The sequence below is a fragment of the Pseudochaenichthys georgianus genome, chromosome 17 (assembly GCF_902827115.2).
Source record: "Pseudochaenichthys georgianus chromosome 17, fPseGeo1.2, whole genome shotgun sequence".
Lineage (NCBI taxonomy): Eukaryota > Metazoa > Chordata > Actinopteri > Perciformes > Channichthyidae > Pseudochaenichthys > Pseudochaenichthys georgianus.
In genome coordinates, this window is record NC_047519.1 from 17,094,614 (window position 1) to 17,114,471 (window position 19,858).

The 19,858-nt window shown below is 41.1% G+C and overlaps 1 protein-coding gene across 10 annotated transcripts in view; it reads right to left on the bottom strand.

The window, feature by feature from the left end:
* The window catches only part of astn1 (astrotactin 1), a 493,901-nt gene extending 474,637 nt beyond the window's left edge, over positions 1-19,264 (bottom strand). For all 10 annotated transcript variants that reach the window (XM_034105004.2, XM_034105002.2, XM_034104998.2 and 7 more), the window contains exon 1: positions 18,908-19,264. In XM_034105004.2, coding sequence (XP_033960895.1) covers positions 18,908-19,214 — 307 coding nt within the window. In that variant the 5' untranslated portion in view covers positions 19,215-19,264. The remainder of the gene's footprint in view (positions 1-18,907) is intronic.
* Between the last annotated feature and the right edge of the window lie 594 nt (positions 19,265-19,858).

A 19,858-nucleotide genomic window follows, 5' to 3' on the forward strand; every position in this document is an offset into this window, starting at 1 on the left:
ACACCGAGTTTAAAGTGTCTTCTCCTGCTGCGGCAATACAAAATGCCTCCTTCCTTTAAAAGACCTGTGTAAGAAACCGGTCATGTTGCCATGGAAACCATTCACAAGCAGTTATATGCCTTATAGTCTCTCTCTTTATGCCCCACCTTCTTTCTATATCTCTCTGACTCTCCCGTTGTCTAATTCCCGCTGCTGTGCACAAACACCAACACAAGCCTTGATCTCTGCTTGATGCTAAAAGATGATTTATTCCCAACAAAGGCGGAGCAGGGGCGATAGAGGAAGGGAGGATTCTGCCGGGATGAATTAAGGCTCATACTGTCGAAGCATTTTGGACATGACCCAAAAAAAGTGAAGTGCTTTGGTGAAGCAGAAAGATGGCAGGAGAAATTAAAAGGACCTTTGGGCTGGATTTCAACTTCTTCAGGGAGTATTCAGAGAGATAGTCTTGAAGGAAGATGTTTGCTGAACTACTAAAACAGGGCTGTATTTCCAGATACATGCAGCCAGAGACGTACATTAATTTAGGGTTAATATAAACAGAATAGCACAAATGACTCCAGTCTTGAGGGAGTTCATTGATGTGAAGCAAGAAGAGAAACTCAGAATGTTGTGAAGGTCTTTCATGGAGTTGTGTATTCCACCTCCCTCGTGTATCCATAGGAAGTAACTGTCTGTATTTATATGCCTCTGGCGAAATACTAACTTGAAAACTGGGTGGAACAGCGTCACAACATGTCAGCCAAGACGTTCTTATGTTGCATGAGAAACTACTGAACACTGACATTGGAGATGACAAAACATGATTTACTCAGGTTATCAACTGAAGTGCTGATGAACACAATGGCCAGCAATGCAACAAGGTTCAAGAAAAAATAAAGAGGTACTCAAGGCTTGTTGAGTACAATTGAGAAAAAATAAATAAGCCTTACGTTCTTGGAAAATCAGTTAAAGAAATGAGATACTGACCAGTGACACCTCATTCTGAAGCCTCATATTTTAAGTCGTTTGGAGTTGTATATGTCCACCAGTACAGGACATTCATTATCAACTAATCACAACAGCATTTGTGTATAGTATGGAAGTGGGACACGGTTAATTCCACAAGTGGATGCCATATGCTGGTAACAATCTCCGCACACTTTCACATTATTGTTCCATAAAAGTCATATAAAAGTGTCTGCTGCTTCAGGATATTAAATGTATGTTAAAATGAAAGAGGCAATATGTCACGATCTGTCTTTATGGTGTTTTGTCTTGTCTATATCTGTTTTTGGTTTTCTGTCTGCGTTGTGTTTTGTCTTGTTTAGATCTGTCTGTGGTTCCCTGTCGTTAGTTTCCCTGGTGTGTCTGATTACCCGATTGTGTTCACCTGTGGCCCCTGTGTTTTCTCCTCCCTCCTCACCTGTGTCTTGTTTGTGTGATTAGTCTTGTGTGTATTTAAGTTCTGGTTTTTCTGTCTGTCTTTGTCGGTTCGTCTTGTGTATTGGCTTGTCCACGGTGAGTGTTCTGTTCTGTCATTGTCCTGATAGCCTTGAAATAAAGGAATTTCACGTAAATCTGCATTTGGGTCCTACCTGCTTCACACATCGTAACACAATACAAACAAACATAAAGGTTTATGTGTAGATTCTGGGTGGACCTGCACCAACTGAGCCTTTAAATATTCCAAAACACCAAAAGTGACTGAAATGTCCCAAACAGACATGGCTTCATATACCTTCGAACCTCAATAAATAACTAGTTTCAATAAGGTTAAATACAACTAAGATGTAATGAAAGAAAGAAAGCCTGTATATTCGATGGTTCTATTATATTAATCCCAGAGAGTAGGATAAAAGTGTGGAAACACCTGAAGTGGTAGTTATTCATGAACCAGCTAATTAGCACTTTTAATGACTGGTCTAAAAGTCACTGCCTTTCAACTACAAAATGTTAAAAGCCAGAACCGGCATCCCTTCATGACAGAACAGAATGTGCTGACCTGTCAGTGATATGCAACTCTTGAGTTCTGTTGTCACGCAAAAAAAGCTGAAACGTTTTGGGAAAGTTTAATGAATGTAACTGAGGGGAAAGAACAGTGAAACATCAATTCAAGCTTTGAATACGTGGCTTGGAATTATAATGGGAGTTTGGATTGAAATTCAAAAGGAGGATATACTTGAAAAATATATCTGACAACAAATGAAACTCACCGACTTCATTATCTGTCAACGCGGACAAAAGCAGCATTCAGCGGAAACATACAAAAAGTGCACATTTGCAATCGCTGCACCCCCACACTCAATCTTCTAGTTAATACATTCACACACACACACACACACAACCTCACTGACACCTGACCTGCATGCCAAATGTCAGCTTCCTAGAGTGAAGACTGTGGCAACCAAAGAGTGGGGAAAAGTTGTGCAACAATCAACAGAGCACGCTACAAAGCTGCTAAAAAGTACAGAGTTCAAATCAAATCTTAAACTATTTATTATTTTTCACTTTATGAGGCATGAAAAGACCCTTTGCCCTTTACCTTGCGGTGCCTGTGCTTGCCAATACAATCCATAATTAGGTTGCAATTGGTTCCTCGTGGGAGTATTGTAAAGCTGGCTGTATGCTGTGGAGCTGCAGTAGTTGGTCATGTGGTTATAATAATTCAGTATCAGCTTGACCTATGGCATGTCCTATTGACCTATCAGTAAACAAAGCTAATCAATAACAATGGATCAGGACACCTTGCTGATTGGATAATCATAACAGGGAAGCATCTAAGTAGCAGTACAACATTGCCTGACTGCCTTCTTTTCGCATCTTCAGGACAGCTGCCAGAAGCTTCTAGAAACCGGGTCAGAACAGGAACCAAAACATTTAAGTCCAAGTTGCACCACTATCTTAACACAAATGGTGCAGTTGTATCACAAAACACAGCAAAATATAAAGACTACACTAACATTTCATCGAATTTATTTCTTAGAATGAACATTCAATGTTACCAAATGCATTGTTCAAACTTTTCAAAACTATAAGAAAAAACACTGGCTCATGCCTACATTCACTTTAATGCCATTGGTCAATGTGTCATGGTACGGAGCCCCCTAGCGGACATGGAGAAGAAACAAATAATTATTTTTTTAAAAAAAAAGTTTTGCAAGATCTCGCAAAACCCCTTGGCGAGATCTCGCAAAACTTTTCATTTAGCTCAATGTAATTCCTGAGGCCTGTACTACGAAGCTGGTTCAACATAACCTGGATATGTTTGAGTTAGCCGGTTGGCCTAATCCAAAACATACGCGCTCTCGCTAAACAGTACTACGACGCGGGTTATCAAGTGGATCGCTCAAACCAGCCGTGTCCTATCTAGTTAGGTGCGCGTTCACATGAAAGGGGCGGTATTTGGAGCATTCGACCAATCACAAACATGGACAAGCGTACTGACAGTCATACTTCCTGAATGAAAAGTCAACTATAATATTAGACATATGAAGAAGTTAAACTTTAAACATCCATGACTTAAACACTTTATCCAGGATCAAAGCCACAGAGCTGCACCTGCAAGGTGAATACAGCTGGCAACAGAACAAGTGTTTGAATGCGTACATTAACAGGTTTATGATCACTGCCCCGTCCAAGACACGATCTGACTTCAATTACATTTGACTCGAGTTTTTCGTCAACTTAATGTGTTGCTTAAAATAATACTTCTGCATACAGTATGTGACACTGTGAGTGTTGCACGGCCAGATACGGCTCAGCTGACTCAGATAAGGAGATATATGATACATTATGAAGTGATATGCCGCGGACTGTACTTAATGTATTCTGATCCGGTTACTTATGTTGTGGCAGATATTTAAGTAAGCTTTCTTAACGCTAATGTTATAATAGTCAGATTGCTCTGAAGATGGGAGGTGATATTCTATTAATGTTCACGTTCACACAGTCTGATTTTTGCCGGCCGTCTTTCCTGCGACGGCAGCTTTTCTGTATTTCCTTTCTCCTGTAATATGACTTGATCGCTTTAAACTCCGCACACTGAGCTCTGATTGGTGAGCAGGCGGTGCTTTCACTGAGTTGAGCTCTTAGCCTGCAACATTGAGCTTGGCCTTAAATATAAAGATATAACATCAGTGCTTGGCAATAGGCACGGGTTTCACATAAGTGAAAGACACCTCAAGAGAACACTCAGAGTGAGGGGACATGCACGTCGCAAAGCATACTCTGAGCTGAGTTATTGACAGATTCGAATTTCGCTGATCAATAACTCATGAACATAACGTTATACATACAGCATGACTTTACAATCATAGCAAGGTAGACAACAAGCTACAGAGTCGTTTTTATCAGAACAGTTCGATACGTGCCGTCATCCGAGCTAAACTTCAAGAATTGGTCACAATCTGCAGCTTGAGGAGGGAGAGGAGTGCTTAGGGACCGTCTACAAACTGCAACGGGGTTTTGCGAGATCTCGCAAAACCTTTTTCTTCTCCTTGTCCCCTAGGGGGCTCCGTATCATGGCCATGGCTGTACTTGAGTTTTCTGTTTTCCCTTTCCCATGTGTCTTCTGTACTCACTGTCACCATGCCTACCTGCCTGCTACGCTCAGGACTGTTTCCATTCACATTCCTCCAGCTTAACATTGCAATTAACCCTTTACACTAAGTCCCTCTTGTCTGAGTCCTTGCTCAGGTCAGACCTCACTGATCGTAACACAATGTTCAGAATGGTTGACGGTAGAGGGAGTTTAATTAAAGCCACCTGTAGGTGCAAGGCTATTGGAAAAAGCAAGCCACAGGAAATACAACATTTCAGTGACTTGTGCTATGAGCTTCTTATTCTGTATTTGTTAACAATTTAGCCTACTAAAAGTATGCAGAACTAGATATTGACAGTTCCTGTTTTCACTGGATGATTTAGAGACATCTATCACTAGACTTCTTTAACACATAGGAAACGTTTAAAACATGAGGATTCTCAGACAAGTTAAAGAATTGTAAGCAGCTTCTTTTTTTGTATGTTTTTTATCCTTGTTTTACCAATCCTGGTTATCATAAAATTCATCGCCCTTTCTAAGGGTCCCAACCAATCGCTGAGGTATTAATGCAACCACTTCCCTAGATATGCTAGAACAGGAGTGGCCAACCCGTGGCTCTTTGCCCAGTCTCATGCGGCTCCTTAGTTCATATAGAATTTTTATTGTGTTTTATTTTGTTTGTGCATATGTATCCCAGTTCACAAAGGGTTAACAACACACAAGTTCCTTTCTCCCTGCGTGTGCCTCTCCACCTCTGTTTCCTACTTCTTACTTGCTACCCTTTTCCCTCAACCTATCCTAAGGGAGTACGTGTATGTAGACACGTTAGTTTAGCTGCTATAGGCTGTTGGGGGGGGCACCTTACTCCGTCTTTCTGGCTGTTTGTACCTGTGTACTCTCATGTTCCGATTAACCCAGTTTCCCCCAAATCTCTTTTTTGTGTCCATATCTACGCCGGGATCCTGAGTCGAGGCTAATCCTGTTGCTGTGGTCGTGTGTCCTGGATCCTCTATCTATCCTGAGCACTGGATCTGAGTCCTGGACTTTGAGTCGTGGCTGAACCAGTCTCTGCGGTCCTGCCTGACTCTCACCATACTACTTCCCTGATGGCTCCCACAAGATTGCTGACATCCTCGTGGATTCATCTTCCTATTATAGACACATGCATTTCCAAACATTTGGACTACCTATGTTGTAAATGTATTATCTTTTCGATTTACACACGGCATCTATTGCACGTCTGTCCGTCCTGGGAGAGGGATCCCTCCTCTGTTGCTCTCCATGAGGTTTCTCCCATTTTTCCCTTTAAACTGTGGGGTTTCTCCGGAAATTTTTCCTTGTACGATGTGAGGGTCTAAGGACAGAGGGTGTCGTATTGTCATACTGATATTCTGTACAAACTGTGAAGTCCACTGAGACAAATGTAACATTTGTGATATTGGGCTATATAAATAAACATTGATTGATTGATTGATTGATTGATTGATTGATTGATTGATTGATTGATTGATTGATGTAACAAAGTAACATATTTACCAACACGTGTTCTACGCCACTACATACTTACATTTAAATGTGTGCCGCGTCGGTTCAGCCATTCTCCGCAAGGGTTTTTGAAATTGGTCCGTGCGCAAAGCATTGTGGGGATTTTAAGGACGCAAAGTCTACCCATGTGCACCCTCGAAATTTCCCCCAAACCAAGGACGCGGCCTCGGTGGAATTCCAAGTATGCTGGCGATTGGAACAGTCCTTCGGCGGCACTCGGTGACGCAGCATCCTTGAAATATTGGCTTGGAAGCCAGTATCCTCGAGATTGAGAAACGGCCAGTGAAGGGAGAGATCTGCTTCCGATCGGCAGAAATATAACTCGGATCAAACCGTAATAACTCAATATAATGTTATTAAATCAAAATGGTAACACTTTGCAGTTGTATATGTGTATGTGAGAAGGCCTGCTCCCGGAAAGCTGGCTACTGACACAGAAGGGCTCCCGAATTTGATGATTCGCGGTAAAGAATAAACAAGAGAGAAAGTGCATCCGTCAGCAGAGCTTCTGTCAGTCAGAGGATTAGGTACAAGTTGAGATGTCATGTGAGGAGAATTAACAAAAATACACTTCATGTATTTCCATTTATTTTTAAATAACTGTCATGAATCTGTGTGTGAGATACAGACAGGGAGAAAAAGTCCAGGCATATTTTTATAAAATGATTAACAAAGATCGCAAATGTGTTTCATGCGTTTGAGCCCCTTCCACATCCTCTGCACGTTTCAAGATGCATAGTAAGATAACTACTTTTTTCAAATGTTTTGAAATGAGAGTTTATGTGTGAGACACAATATTAATGGTTGACTATAACTGGCCTCTGGGGCCTCATTTATAACGCCGTGCGTAGGATTCACGTAGGAAGGTTGCTTACAGAAATGTTCCGACATTTTCCGATTCACCAAACATTGCGTACCAGCGAGGAAAGTGCGTACAGCACTTCCTACGCCGGTTTCCCTTTTTATAAATCACAATCGACTCGAAATGCGGTGCAGCTTTTGCAGGCTTCACGTAACGCCCATATTTGCCTATAAATAGTCAAAGAAACGCCCATTCATTCATTCTGACTGACTTTATGAAGAAGATCGCGGGAAATGACGACAGAACAGCTAAAACAGACATCTCACACCGTGTCAGATTTTGGTTATTTTGGGGAGGTCGAGATAAATCATATTGTTTGGTGGATGCCGTTTGAACCAGAGTAGCAGCATGGAGGTCGGATCGTCACCAAAATAAATAAATAAGTGGTCCGAAAAAGGTTCATGACAAAAAAAATACACATAGCCTTCCTCAGGCAGTGTGTTTGTACCGGGGACAGGAGACCCCCCCCTTGATGAGAAACTGTAAGAAATGATCGGGGAATCCCTCCGGAGTGGAGTCATGACGACTGGATCTGAATAATTTTTTTGTGTTTGGTGGTTTGTGTTCCAGCTGTCGATCAGCTGTGCGCAGCGTCTCCGCTGCAGCCTGTGCATCTCAACCCCCCCCCCTCCCCGCAGCAACCCTATATCCACCAGTTAAAGGAAATACAACTAATGTGTTGCGTTATATTAGCTGTACAATTGACCACATATGGTGTTCTTAGTTTCCATACCTCCTGTGTTTTACGAGCGACTTATCAAGTCTTGGCAAACGGCATAAAACACGATTAAACATGATAGTATATAAAACCATGCTCGTATCTACAACCTATAGAAAAGCAAAACGGCGTCAGTTTAGACGTAATTCTGTCCTCCTGCTTACCGCATCATTTACGAGAAAACATTTCATAACATTAACACAACATATTCAAGGTGGTTTTAAATAACATCCGTATTTATTTATTTCTCCAAGTTATGTTTTTGTGTGCACTGAGGAGTCGCAAACAGGCGTTTTGTTTAATCATTTTAAGATTGGCTTTAATCAATGTTTGAAAATGAATTCTTCATACATGATAAATGAGGTAACATTTTAGTTATGGTATTATTTCCACACATTTCTCTCCATTCCTCCTTCTGCCAACGGTGTCGCAGTTTCTCGTCTCTCCCGTTTTTGTGCTTAGTGCATACGCATGGGTTAGAGTTTGCGTGGAGGACCGCATGTTTTCCCGTCAAGTTAGTATTTTATAAATCGCAAACATTGCGTAGAAACTGGCGTTTTGAGCGTATATCCCTTTATAAATGAGGCCCCTGGTCTTAATAATGGTAGGAGAGGTTTAAGTCAATTTCTGTCAATATCATGGACTGTGACATGTATAGGAAATCTGGCTGAGCGGAGGTATGTGTTTCTGTATGTGAGAGGGTGTGTGTGTCTATGGGAGGGTGTGTCTTTGAGTGTGTGTCTCTGTGTGTCAATTATTGTTCATTTGTAGATGTTCATGTTGTATGTGTGTGAGATAGAGAGGGGCACATAGACAAAGAGAGTGAGGGAGCACACAGAAAGGCTGAGAGCAAAAGAGAGAAGGAGAGAGAGAGGTCGGGGGACATACACCCAGCATGTGTGCCTGTGTGTATGATGTGGCTCTCTGCAGTAACACAGTATATGATTGGCTCTTTACCTCTGATTGGTTGGCCACCCCTGTGCTAGAACCTTGGTGAGTTATGTAAAATTCATAAAAGAGGAAAGAGGGAACTACAAAAACTGTGTTCATAGGTTGGCATGATGTAACTCACCTACACTGATAAAAAGCTTTAAGAAAACGCAGAAATCCAGTTAACAAATGAGTTATGTGTTCACTAAGCTTAGCAAAGCGTCTCTGACATCCTACATCTACAGTAATTATTTCTCTGTAAAATATTCATTATGACGGGAGTATATTAAGGCCGTTTTAATTGCTCAGTGGAACATAGATTTAGTCCATTGTCTTGTCCTCTCGAAGAAAGAAGCACCACTGTATTACGAAGAGATATTAAAGGATAGAGATTGGACTGTTCCAGGAACTCCACTATGGTGGTTAGTTTCACCGATGAACAGACAATGTATGTCATTTTATAGTTGCATCAAGACTAGTTGACCACACTTGGTTAATTTAAGGTTAATTTACATGACAAGATTGGTCACAGATATATTCCCCAGCATAACAACAATTTCAACAAAGAGAAATAACATGAAGCTTCTTGATGTCCTAAATATTAAAAAAAAAATCTCAATACCAGTTGAACGAAAATGCACCTTCCACTACTGCACCTTTGGCCGCAATGTAACCTTTCTATGGAATGGATCCAAATGGTGCAAACTAAGTTATGTAGTAGTGCTGGCTGGAATGAGCCACAAATCCCAAAATAAGTTAGCATTTTAGCACTTCCCTTTTCTCAAAGTCAATGTTTTTTGGATGAGTCGGTTTCGATGCCCAAAATAAGGTCTGTTGTTTTTTGTTCAGCCACATAAGTATAGTCTATGTCAGTAAATAACTCACCGTTGAATGTCTGAAGCTTCTATGTGTCTTCAAAATGGTGGTTGCTCACAAGCTGCTAAATGAGACAGGAATCCACCTTAAGTGTTAGTAGGGCTGCAACAAACGACTAATTTGATAATCGATTAATCGATCGATTAATGAAACTATTAATCGACTATTCGGACTATTACTGTATGCCTTGCACAATTTCTCAAACGCTCTTATTTAGCCATCAACTTTTAGATTTAGCTTGAGGTTGTTTTAGGCATGTGGAAACTAACAATGAAGACAATAAAGATGAATACTTGATTCCAAAATACATATATTATTGAAATAACTTAAATTGTGAACAAAACTAACATTGTTTTTTATTCAAATTAAATAAATAATATTTCACATCAAAAGAAACAACAGTGTTTTAACAAATCGTATTAAATAATCTGATGACAGAACTGTAAACAGAATAGCTGAAATGTTAACAAACTAAATAATAATAATAATATATAATATTTTTATAGCGCCTTTCAGGAAACCCAAGGTCGCTTTACAAGTCGGGTAGGGGGGGGAGTAGGGGAAAAAAGGCAGACAGGTTAAGGGGGTGGGGGGGGAAGTAGCGGACAAATAAACCTATTAAACTAACTATACAGTGGGGAAAGCCTTGGTAAAAAGGTGCGTTTTGAGGGCTTTTTTGAAAATGTTCAGGGTTGGGGCGCTGCGGATTTCGGGGGGGAGAGAGTTCCAGAGGGTGGGGGATGCCACACTGAAGGCTCTGTCACCAAAAGTCCGCAAATAACTCTGTTACCTCTAATCATTATGTTTGTATAATGTAGTTAGCTCCGTGTGTTGCTGCTAGCATACATAACACCTGACGTGGAAACGTTACTCGTGGACGGGGGACGGGGGCTTCAGAGCTACTAGAAAGACAGTCGAACCCGGTGCATTCCTCCGTCTGGATGTGGAGCACTTTTGCTAAATGTTTAGACAAATTGCTCGTGTTACCGCCCTTACATGCTAAACTCTTATTCCACTTTTGGTAACGAGCATTCTCCACATCGAGACGGGTAAAGTTGAACCACCTCGGAGCGCGTTCTCTCCGCCATCTCCCACGTGTGTGTGTTGCTGCATGTTGCAGCTGCCCGTGTGTAAACTGCCCCGCCCCCTCGCAAGCAGGCGGGGGAGAGAAAGATCGAAAATACATCATAGACGCATTTGTTTGTCTTTTTGCATATTAGAAACGAGTTGGCGACACTAAGACTGCGATATAATGTCTTTGTAGCAATAATACATGACATATATTTTTTAAATGTCTCCAGTACCGATACAAAGACCAATAAAGTTAGAGCTTAACGGGGCGTAAAACACACGTGATGACGTCACCAACGAATCGACGACTGAATTAGTTGGCAACTAATTTGGTCATCGATTTTAATCGATTAAGTCGATTAGTTGTTGCACCCCTAAGTGTTAGCGGTGGTTACATTAAGTCATGCGACCACCAAGTCATTTATAGCCTAATATTAGCAATTTATTTCTGAAATCAAATATTAAAAACATGGTGTTAATATGTGTAGATTACTCGTTGAACAAAACTAAGTATAACAAATGTGCAACAGAGCTCATTTCCTGTCCAAGATCTAATGTAAGAAACCTGTTGCTTTTTGACACCTTGCAATGCCAACTTCTCGGCCTACAAAAATATCACTGCACCACTCTATTGTCCCGGTGAGCTGATTTGAATGGGAGGCAGTTAGAGGCTGACACCTTCCAAGCCTCCTGCCCAGATGTGCAAATCACTACCACAGCAAATATGGCACCAGTCTCTCGTAGAGGGAGACTTTATTACCTCACCTCCTGCACAATTTATGGCAGAACACCAAAAGGGTATATTTCTAATAACGTAGCCGGGATTCTCTGACACTAATGAGTGGCTTGCAGTCCTGCAGCTAAAGTGTACTGTCAGTCACAGAATCTCTCCTTTTCAAATTGCTTCTTGGATGCTTCACAGCGAAGCAATTTGGCGAGAAAAAAGCGAGCCACTGTAAAGGTTGAAAATAAAATGTGGAATTGAAATTGCACCCAACCTACAAAGCACACACACATTTAAAAGCAGATACACTTTTAAGTGACGTTACTTTAAAGAGGTGGATGGGCTCAGGAAAATAAAACAATCTCAGTATGCCTCGTAACAAGATTCCTTGTTTTCCTCTTCCCAAAGTGAGGCATGCAGCTTTGTAATCCCGCCTCTAACGAGGACATTGAGACCATGACTCTTAAAAAGTCTGATCTCTCTTTTTGACGTCTTCAAACACTCAAATAAAGACTAGGGGTTAGCTGAGGATGAGGTGTCCTGATGAAATGGGGGGGGGGGCCTCACTGCTGCTGGTAAGAGAGGTATGTACTGCGTGATTAGCTACAGTACTCTATAATAAACTGATTGAAGTGTGAGGGTCTTGAGGCTGAACTTCTGTCTGTTACAGAAGAAAACATATTCAAATGTTCACAGAGACTTCTGAAACCAATCCTAAAGCATAATATACTCTTTATACTACTTTTAGAATGTTGTTCAATACGACATATCCTTCAGAATTTGCGTGAAAACACTTCTTTAAAATAGAAAGTAGTAAAACTTATACTTGCATATAGGGCTGCTCAATCAATCGTATTTTAAATCGCAATTACGATTATGGCTTGCAACGATTACGAAAACAACGTAATCGAAATAAAACGATTATTTTTTATTATTCTTTTTTTTTTATAGTGATATCAATTATTGACCCAAATAATCGAGATTATGATTTTTGTCATAATCGAGCAGCCCTACTTGCATAGCATAATAATTTCTACAAAGTTATGTTAAGCATGTGGCTGGACAATGAAGCCATTGAAAAGCAAACAAGAAAAAAACAAAGTTTGGGTCCAACATTATTACGTGTACATGGAGTTACATAAAAGTTACAAAACAAGTCGAGCACATTATCGTTCTTTTGTGTTTGTTATGGACTGACTGTCGCTTCTAGAGAATCAAGAGCAATACAACACAGCATTGGAAGAAAGGACTGTGTTCCTTAAAATGCATTAACATGAACAATAATTAACAGTTATCACAGACTAAAGCATAAATCATTGTTTAGAAATTAAAATCCTCTGGAAAATATCCCAATACAGCAATTCAAGTGGCTAAATTATGTGTTTACTCTTGGTCCAAATCAGAGCCAAAGCTTTATTGTTCTAAAATGGTTTCCTCCTCACCGTATCCACTGTTGAGATCTACTGATTATCAGGGCTGTGATGACCACTCGTGTGAATTGTTCTCTCTCTCTCTTTCCCTCTTAAGTAATGTCAGTGCAATTGATTCCAACTGGGCCAAACTGGCCACGGTAACCTCCATTATCCCGTCCCAAGTGAGCCAGCGGAGAGAGGACAATGAAATATAAATCCAGTAATCCACATGACTTGATGATGTCATGTATAAAGCTTTCCTATCAGTTGTTTTAAGCTCAATGATCAACACAGATTATGTTTGCCTGGAATTTCTCCCATTTGTCCTGGACATTAAAATGTTCCCGACCGCACCACATTTTCAACAAAAATGCTGCTGTAAGATGTTCCAAAATCAGATCCTCTGCATTTCTAAAAAGGGAATACTGCTGATATCATATTCTGTCATTATTGCTACTTAGTTTTCCTACACTATTTTTTTTTCCACACCTGGCATTATGTCACACACATCTTGTATAATGGTGAAGACACATGTGTGGTAGGAACAATCTACAACATTAATCATAACGATGCTATGCTAATGCAGACTTGAACAGCCAAAGGCTAGTTTGAGGCGACAACAACTGCATGCTTAACTAGAAAGAGTTTAGAGCTTACACAAACAGCCATCAGCAAGCATCTTATCAAAATGCTGCTGAAACACCGTTTTAAATGTAATTACCGCTGGTTATCAATACAGCTGCACAATGTTAATGTGAATTGATTTTTTTCTTCTTGTCAAGACCTGTATACAACAAGTAAAAGTTCTGGTTTCCATTCAAAGCTGCCATTATTCCACACAATAGGTTTTGTTAGACAGCAAAGGAAATCAAGCATTAAACAAAATAAAAAATACATTCATTAATTAAAGGCCGCAGCTGCTCCAGTGTTTATACTTGGGTCTCTCACAATGTGGAATTGTGGGAATTGTGGGCTCCCCAGTGTGAAGTTTCATTAAAAGTGTTCCGTCCTGGTGTAGAATGTTACATGATGAAATGTCAGATACAAATGCACACTCGATGCTATGCAACAGCAGTCCTGAGAGATCTGCTGTGCTGTTTATTTGCCTGAGCTTATTTCCCTCTTCCCCTTATTGAATTAACTGTTGTCTAAAGTAGGCCTTTATATTGCCTATTCAAACATTTTGTGTACATTAAAACAGACATACATTTTAGTATATAATACGGTGTGGGATGTATCTACAAGTAGACAAGCCAAATTGTTTTCCATGCACACAACGCTGCCAGCGCCACAAGGGGAATGTCCCCAATTGACAACTGACTTCAAGCCAATTCAGATATGATGACAGTTCAAACTGAATGCATAATGGTGACAGCAGTCAAAAGTAAGTCATCTATGCAGAACATGTCAAAAGTGAGACTTCTACATTTTCTACTTCTGAATTTCTCCCAAATTAAATCAAACCGTTTCTACTGTATGGGACTGGGTATATATCTTATATAATGTTGAAGAAGGTAAAGTTTTGTGTCACATCAAGTTTAATTTTGAAAGGTTTCGTAAAAGTAATATGTAAAACACCCGGCTGGTTAAGGCATTTGCTGCCTTCACTGTTTTTCATCATTGGCATAAAGAACTCATCTTGGGGGCATAGAAACAATGTTAATTTTAACAATTAATGTAAGAGCAATTTCATTCATTCATCAAAGATCAATTGATAATAAAGTAAACAGCACTACAGTTATTCTCTCTCTCCCAAGATGGCGGCAGGCAGTTCTGGCGCAGTGGCAGCAATCTCTGCATGATTGTCCTAAATCTTGTTGAGGATACATCATTGTGTGCACCAGCAACATCGTTGAATATCAAGAACTTCGGCCATGGTCGGCATATTATCTACAGTTCACTCATCTGGCACTCCTGGCAGACTCTCTCAAACAAAAAAAGGGTCAAAAACGAAAAGGGAGAATATTGGGCTATTGGCCCTGCTGTGTCTCTTGCTCTCGGGAGATATCCACTCGTGTCCAGGTTCCGGCATTGTTTCCATCAACCTGACGGCTGGCGGCCCAGCTGATGAGCTCCACACGCCATCAGTCGGCTTCTGAAGAGGCCGGATAGCTGAACAGCTAGCACCACCAGCGGGTCTCTGCGGTCTCGCGCTGACGGCTGCTGACCTAGCAGCAGGACCTCTATCCACACCATCGGAGGACTACAGGTTCGCGCCGAGGGCTAGCGGCCTAGCAGCGAAGATTCTCGTACCACCGGACACCACTGGACTGGTTTCAGACGAGGCCGGCTAACAAAACAGCTAGCTCTGCAGGAGGATCTCTGTGGACTCGCTGTCAGGGTTGGGGCACCGATGGCTAGCGGCCTAGCGACAGAGAACCACAAACCAACAGCTAGCTCTGGCTGCTCCACTGTCAACAACGGCACCGAGGTAAAGCCTAGAAATCCGGTATTTAAAAAACACTGTTACACCAAAATGTTTCAAACAGTGAATCAAGCAAACATAGTGTGGGATCCTCGGCACAAACCGGGACTATTCAGTGGACATTTACACTTCCGCAGAATTTGCAATAAACATGAACAGCTAAAACATCTCCTTCTTGAGTCCAATATTGACTGTTTGGGAATATCGGAATCTTGGCTAAAACAGTCGTCACCATCCACTCTTGTATCTATGGCAGGATATAATATGTTTAGGAAGGACAGACTGAAGGGAAAAGCTACAAACCAGGAAAATAATGTTCTTGAATTAAAAATCAATGATGCCCTGATGAAAGACCCTGCAGTGATGGCCAGCTCACTCAATGAGTATTTCATAAATAGTGCTTTGGACATTACAAAGCTCTTCCCGCCATCTGAGGTCTCACCTAGCCCGACTGTGGATACACACCCCATTTTTGATCTGGAGGAAATCACAGAGGTTGAGGTAAAAAATATAATCTCAGGGTTAAGAGGTTCTAAGGCTAGGGATGCAGATGATTTAGACACCAACTTTATAAAAACACATTGACGGTCTAATAAAACCAATTACTATGCTAGTGAATCAATCTATCAGCACGAGGGAAGTTCCATTATCCTGGGAGGTGGCCACGGTAACACCGATCTTTATATCTGGGGATAAGGCAATGATTTCCAACTACAGACCAATCAGCATCCTCCCCTGTGTCTCTAAGATAGCTGAGAAATGGGTGTCAAAACGAATCACCAAACATGTAGACAAAGGATTCGCTCCACTCCGCCCAATGCAGTTTGGTTTCCGTGCTCACCACTCCACTGAGACAGCTAACTGTGTCTTTGTGGAAAAGGTTAAATGCATGTTGGACACGAGCCCATATGTAGGTGCTGTCTTCCTTGATCTCAGGAAGGCTTTTGACACTGTTGACCACCAAGTGCTCCTTACAAAGCTGACCCATTTAAAATGTTCTGCAGTTTCGATACATTGGTTTAAGTCTTACTTATCGAACAGAAAACAGTGTGTTGTGGTCAATGGAGCCAAATCCCCCTACCTTGTGAACCCTGTTGGGGTTCCACAAGGCTCCATTCTTGGACCGTTACTGTTTTCTCTGTACATTAATGACTTGCCTAATGTATGTCCTGATTTGAATGTGCAAATGTATGCCGAAGATGCGGTCATCTTTGTACACGGGAAGAACACTGAAATGATCTCATCTTGTCTCTCTACTGCTTTGGACAAGGTTCAACACTGGCTGAACAACATTTGCTTAGAGTTAAACACTATGCATGATGTTCAGTAAACGACTAGTCAAAATCGAAGGATCCAACGTGTTTTTAAATGGATCAGAAATAGAACTAGTCCCCCGCTTCAAATATCTTGGGGTCATTTTGGACTCGAACTTGACTTTTAAGAAACATGTTAAGAAAGTATCCAATACCATTCAATTTGCAACATTTTAAACAAATCAGACCCTTCTTAACTGTCAATGCTGCAAAGTCAGACCTCCACTGTATGATTCTATCCCACATTGAATACTGTTTGACAAACTGGTTGTTTGCTTGTGCCACAAACCTGAAACCAATAGAACAGCTGTACAAGAGAGCTATCAAGGTGTTTGACAGAAAGCCATACTCAGTCTCATACCACCACTGTACCATCCTTGAAAAACTGAATGTATTGAGTTTTGACTTTTAAAAGTATGTGCTTTATTTATAAATGTTTACATGGACTGCCCCCCCCCCCCTCTCCCTTAGGGGAATTCATCCACAGAAAACACACAGGACGCTGCACTAGGTCAGAGAAACCAGAGGAGACTGTGAAGTCCATCGTAGACGGACCACTTTTGGACAAAATCTCCTCTCCATTAAAGGCAGCTCATTGTGGAATAGCCTCCCAACTGAGATACGGGATTGTCCCACTCTCAATAGCTTCAAAGGTCAACTCAAAGAATGGATGAGAAACAAACAGACGTGCAATCACCGCTAAATGCAGTTTAACACAGGGAAATCTCCTCTTTCACTTTATATGTCGTTGCTGCTGTATTGTATTACCATGTCATAAATAGTTGTGCATGCTGCTCTTGCTCTTTTGCACTTTTTGCATATCATGTATTTTGTTTTTGCTATGTTTGTAAAATGTAATTGTCTTAAATGTTTTATGTGAGGGACTGGAAATGGATCTGGATCTGGCACTGTTACGCTTGACACGTTTTAATGTGTTTAGTGTTCATTACTGTGCATTATCCCTGCCAAATAAACGATTAAATAAAAAATAAAATAAAGAATGAAATTGAAAATTAAACTGTGAAGAATAATTTGGCTGTATTACTGAGTTCAGAGTCATTGGCAAAAGGATAGGCTAAACTCAGATGCTACCAAATCTGGTTTTAAATCAATTAAAAACCAGGATATTGCATTCTACAAACTTTCAAAGCTGTAAGGGATGCTTCATAACAATTGTGAGTTGTCTGTACACTTTAGATGGCATGCTGAATTGTATACAACAATAGCTGCTCTGACAACCAATATATCCTTGCTGAGTGTCCATTTGAAAATGACAATGTAGTTTGCATTATTGCATGTGCCCTTGCATCACTGGATGTGTTTGATGTTTAGCTCAGAGGGCTAGAAATGAATTCAGAATTATCAGTACTGTAGAATATCAGTAGTAAACTCTTTATATTATATGCCTGAATATGCTGGGAAGTCAAATGATTGTCATGGTGTACTAGAGGATTAGGATGATGTGCATGTAATCAGTTCATCCCCTTGTGACCCCCTTTTAACAGAAAACTAAAGTACCCATGGAAAATGCTTGTATGAAAGGGAAAACAAACTGCTTTGAAAAGTGACAACAAAGAGACAGACGGATGAAAAACTCAGTATTTGCAAAGCACACTTTCACATACATGAGGTTATTGTCTGATGTTGAATACTGACATGGGCCAATAGATAAGGTATACGGTCCCCAGTAACAACACACAAATGTCAACATAAACAATTGAAAAAAAACTGGGTGTATACATATTATAATGAAACCAACACAGAGTCCAAAAGTGCTCAAAGCAGGCGATTCAGCGCCATGGACAGCAGCCAGCTAACTGAGCCAACCTCAGTTATTAAAACACAGTTTAGCCCACTTAAAGTCGACGGTTTGATATAAACTTGGATAAAGTTGCCTTAACAAAGCCTGAAATCCAACAAAAAGTTGCGTTTTAATCAATTAAAACCCATGCATGAAACTAACAGCACAACGTGACCACAAAACAAGAGTTATATTAAAGTGAGAGTAGTTTAGCTGCATACTTGCTAGTTTGTTAGCAAGTAGTTTCCTACACATACAGTAGCTAACCGAGCACGTGTGTAAACTAAGGGAGAATATACAATACAAGACATAAAAGGGACGCTCCTCTTACAAATATGTGCATTGCTGGTTACAAATACATTGAATAGACGTACACTTTTGCTAGCTAAAGGATGCTATGCGGCCTATTATTGCCAAAATAAGTGCTAAGTGTAGATTTAGCACACCTGTGTTTTCAATAACAGGTGCTTAACTAATTAAGCAACTTTGACAGACTATTTATGACAAATAAACGAGATTAATGGCGTTGCTTGTTCATTCGGGTTGATAAATAGCATATGGTTTTTCAGAGAAGTGTAGAAAGGGTTTAGAGCCAGGGCTAAGCTAATAGACAGATGCTCCAGTGTAATAATAAACAGTGGAATTGTTTTTAAGCTGCTAATTGGCGGCTAATTATCCGCGGAGACCGCCGTGTTTCCGAAAACTCACCTAAGACGAAAAACGGGAGCTCGGTGTTTTCCAGGTCGTCCACCACCACGACATCCCCGGGAAAATCGTTCCGAACGGAGAACAGCAGCTTGGGCTCGGAGGCCGACGGACTGTGCATGATGCTCAGGTCGTTTTCCCTCAAAAAAGGCAGCGCAGACACGGTGACGCTCTTCATCTTGCACTCGGAGTCCTGGTTCTGGTCATCGTTGTTGTGTAGACCTCGGACATTAGGCGTTAGGACGGCCATGAGGAGCCACGCGAGCCCCAGCAGCAGCAGCGGTCTCGACCCCATGTTGATGCTCGCCATCTCCGTTTCCTCTCTCTTCCCTGCTCGCTGTTTCTCTCGCAGGCTGCTCAGCCTCTCAGCCCGTTAGATGAGAGAGCCGCAGAGTGAGCGAGGGGGAGTGTGATACGCCGACGGGCTCTCCCAGTGTAGAAAACAAACGCTCCTTGTTTCTCTTCTATGATCAATCACAAGGTTTTTGCAGATACCGTGTGATTGTATTGCGTTTTTAATGCTGGTGACCCTTTTTCTGTATTGATCGATAAACTGTCCAAATAGCTTTGTAATGGCACAGCATGGATTACCAGCAGGACATGCACCCACTATGCCCTGTGGGTCTCATCACCAAATGCATCATTGTTTCTAATTTAATTGTACATGTGCTCTCTCATAAACATTTGCATAATCATCTTCAAGCGAATCCAATAAGCATCTTTAGTAGTTTCCTGACCTCTGTGACTGGGTGGACACTCGACTGGCTGAATGCATAATTGCATAATTGATGGGGTGCACAACCTGAATGTTAAAACTCTGTGGGTGTCTGCAGTGACACCAGCAGATAGAAAGGCCAGACGATTTAAAATTGAAAAGCAAACTCAAGCAAGGGGATGAAAAAGCAAGCAAAAGCTATCTGACATGCAGTTTCTCTAGACCATTGTTCGGCTTTT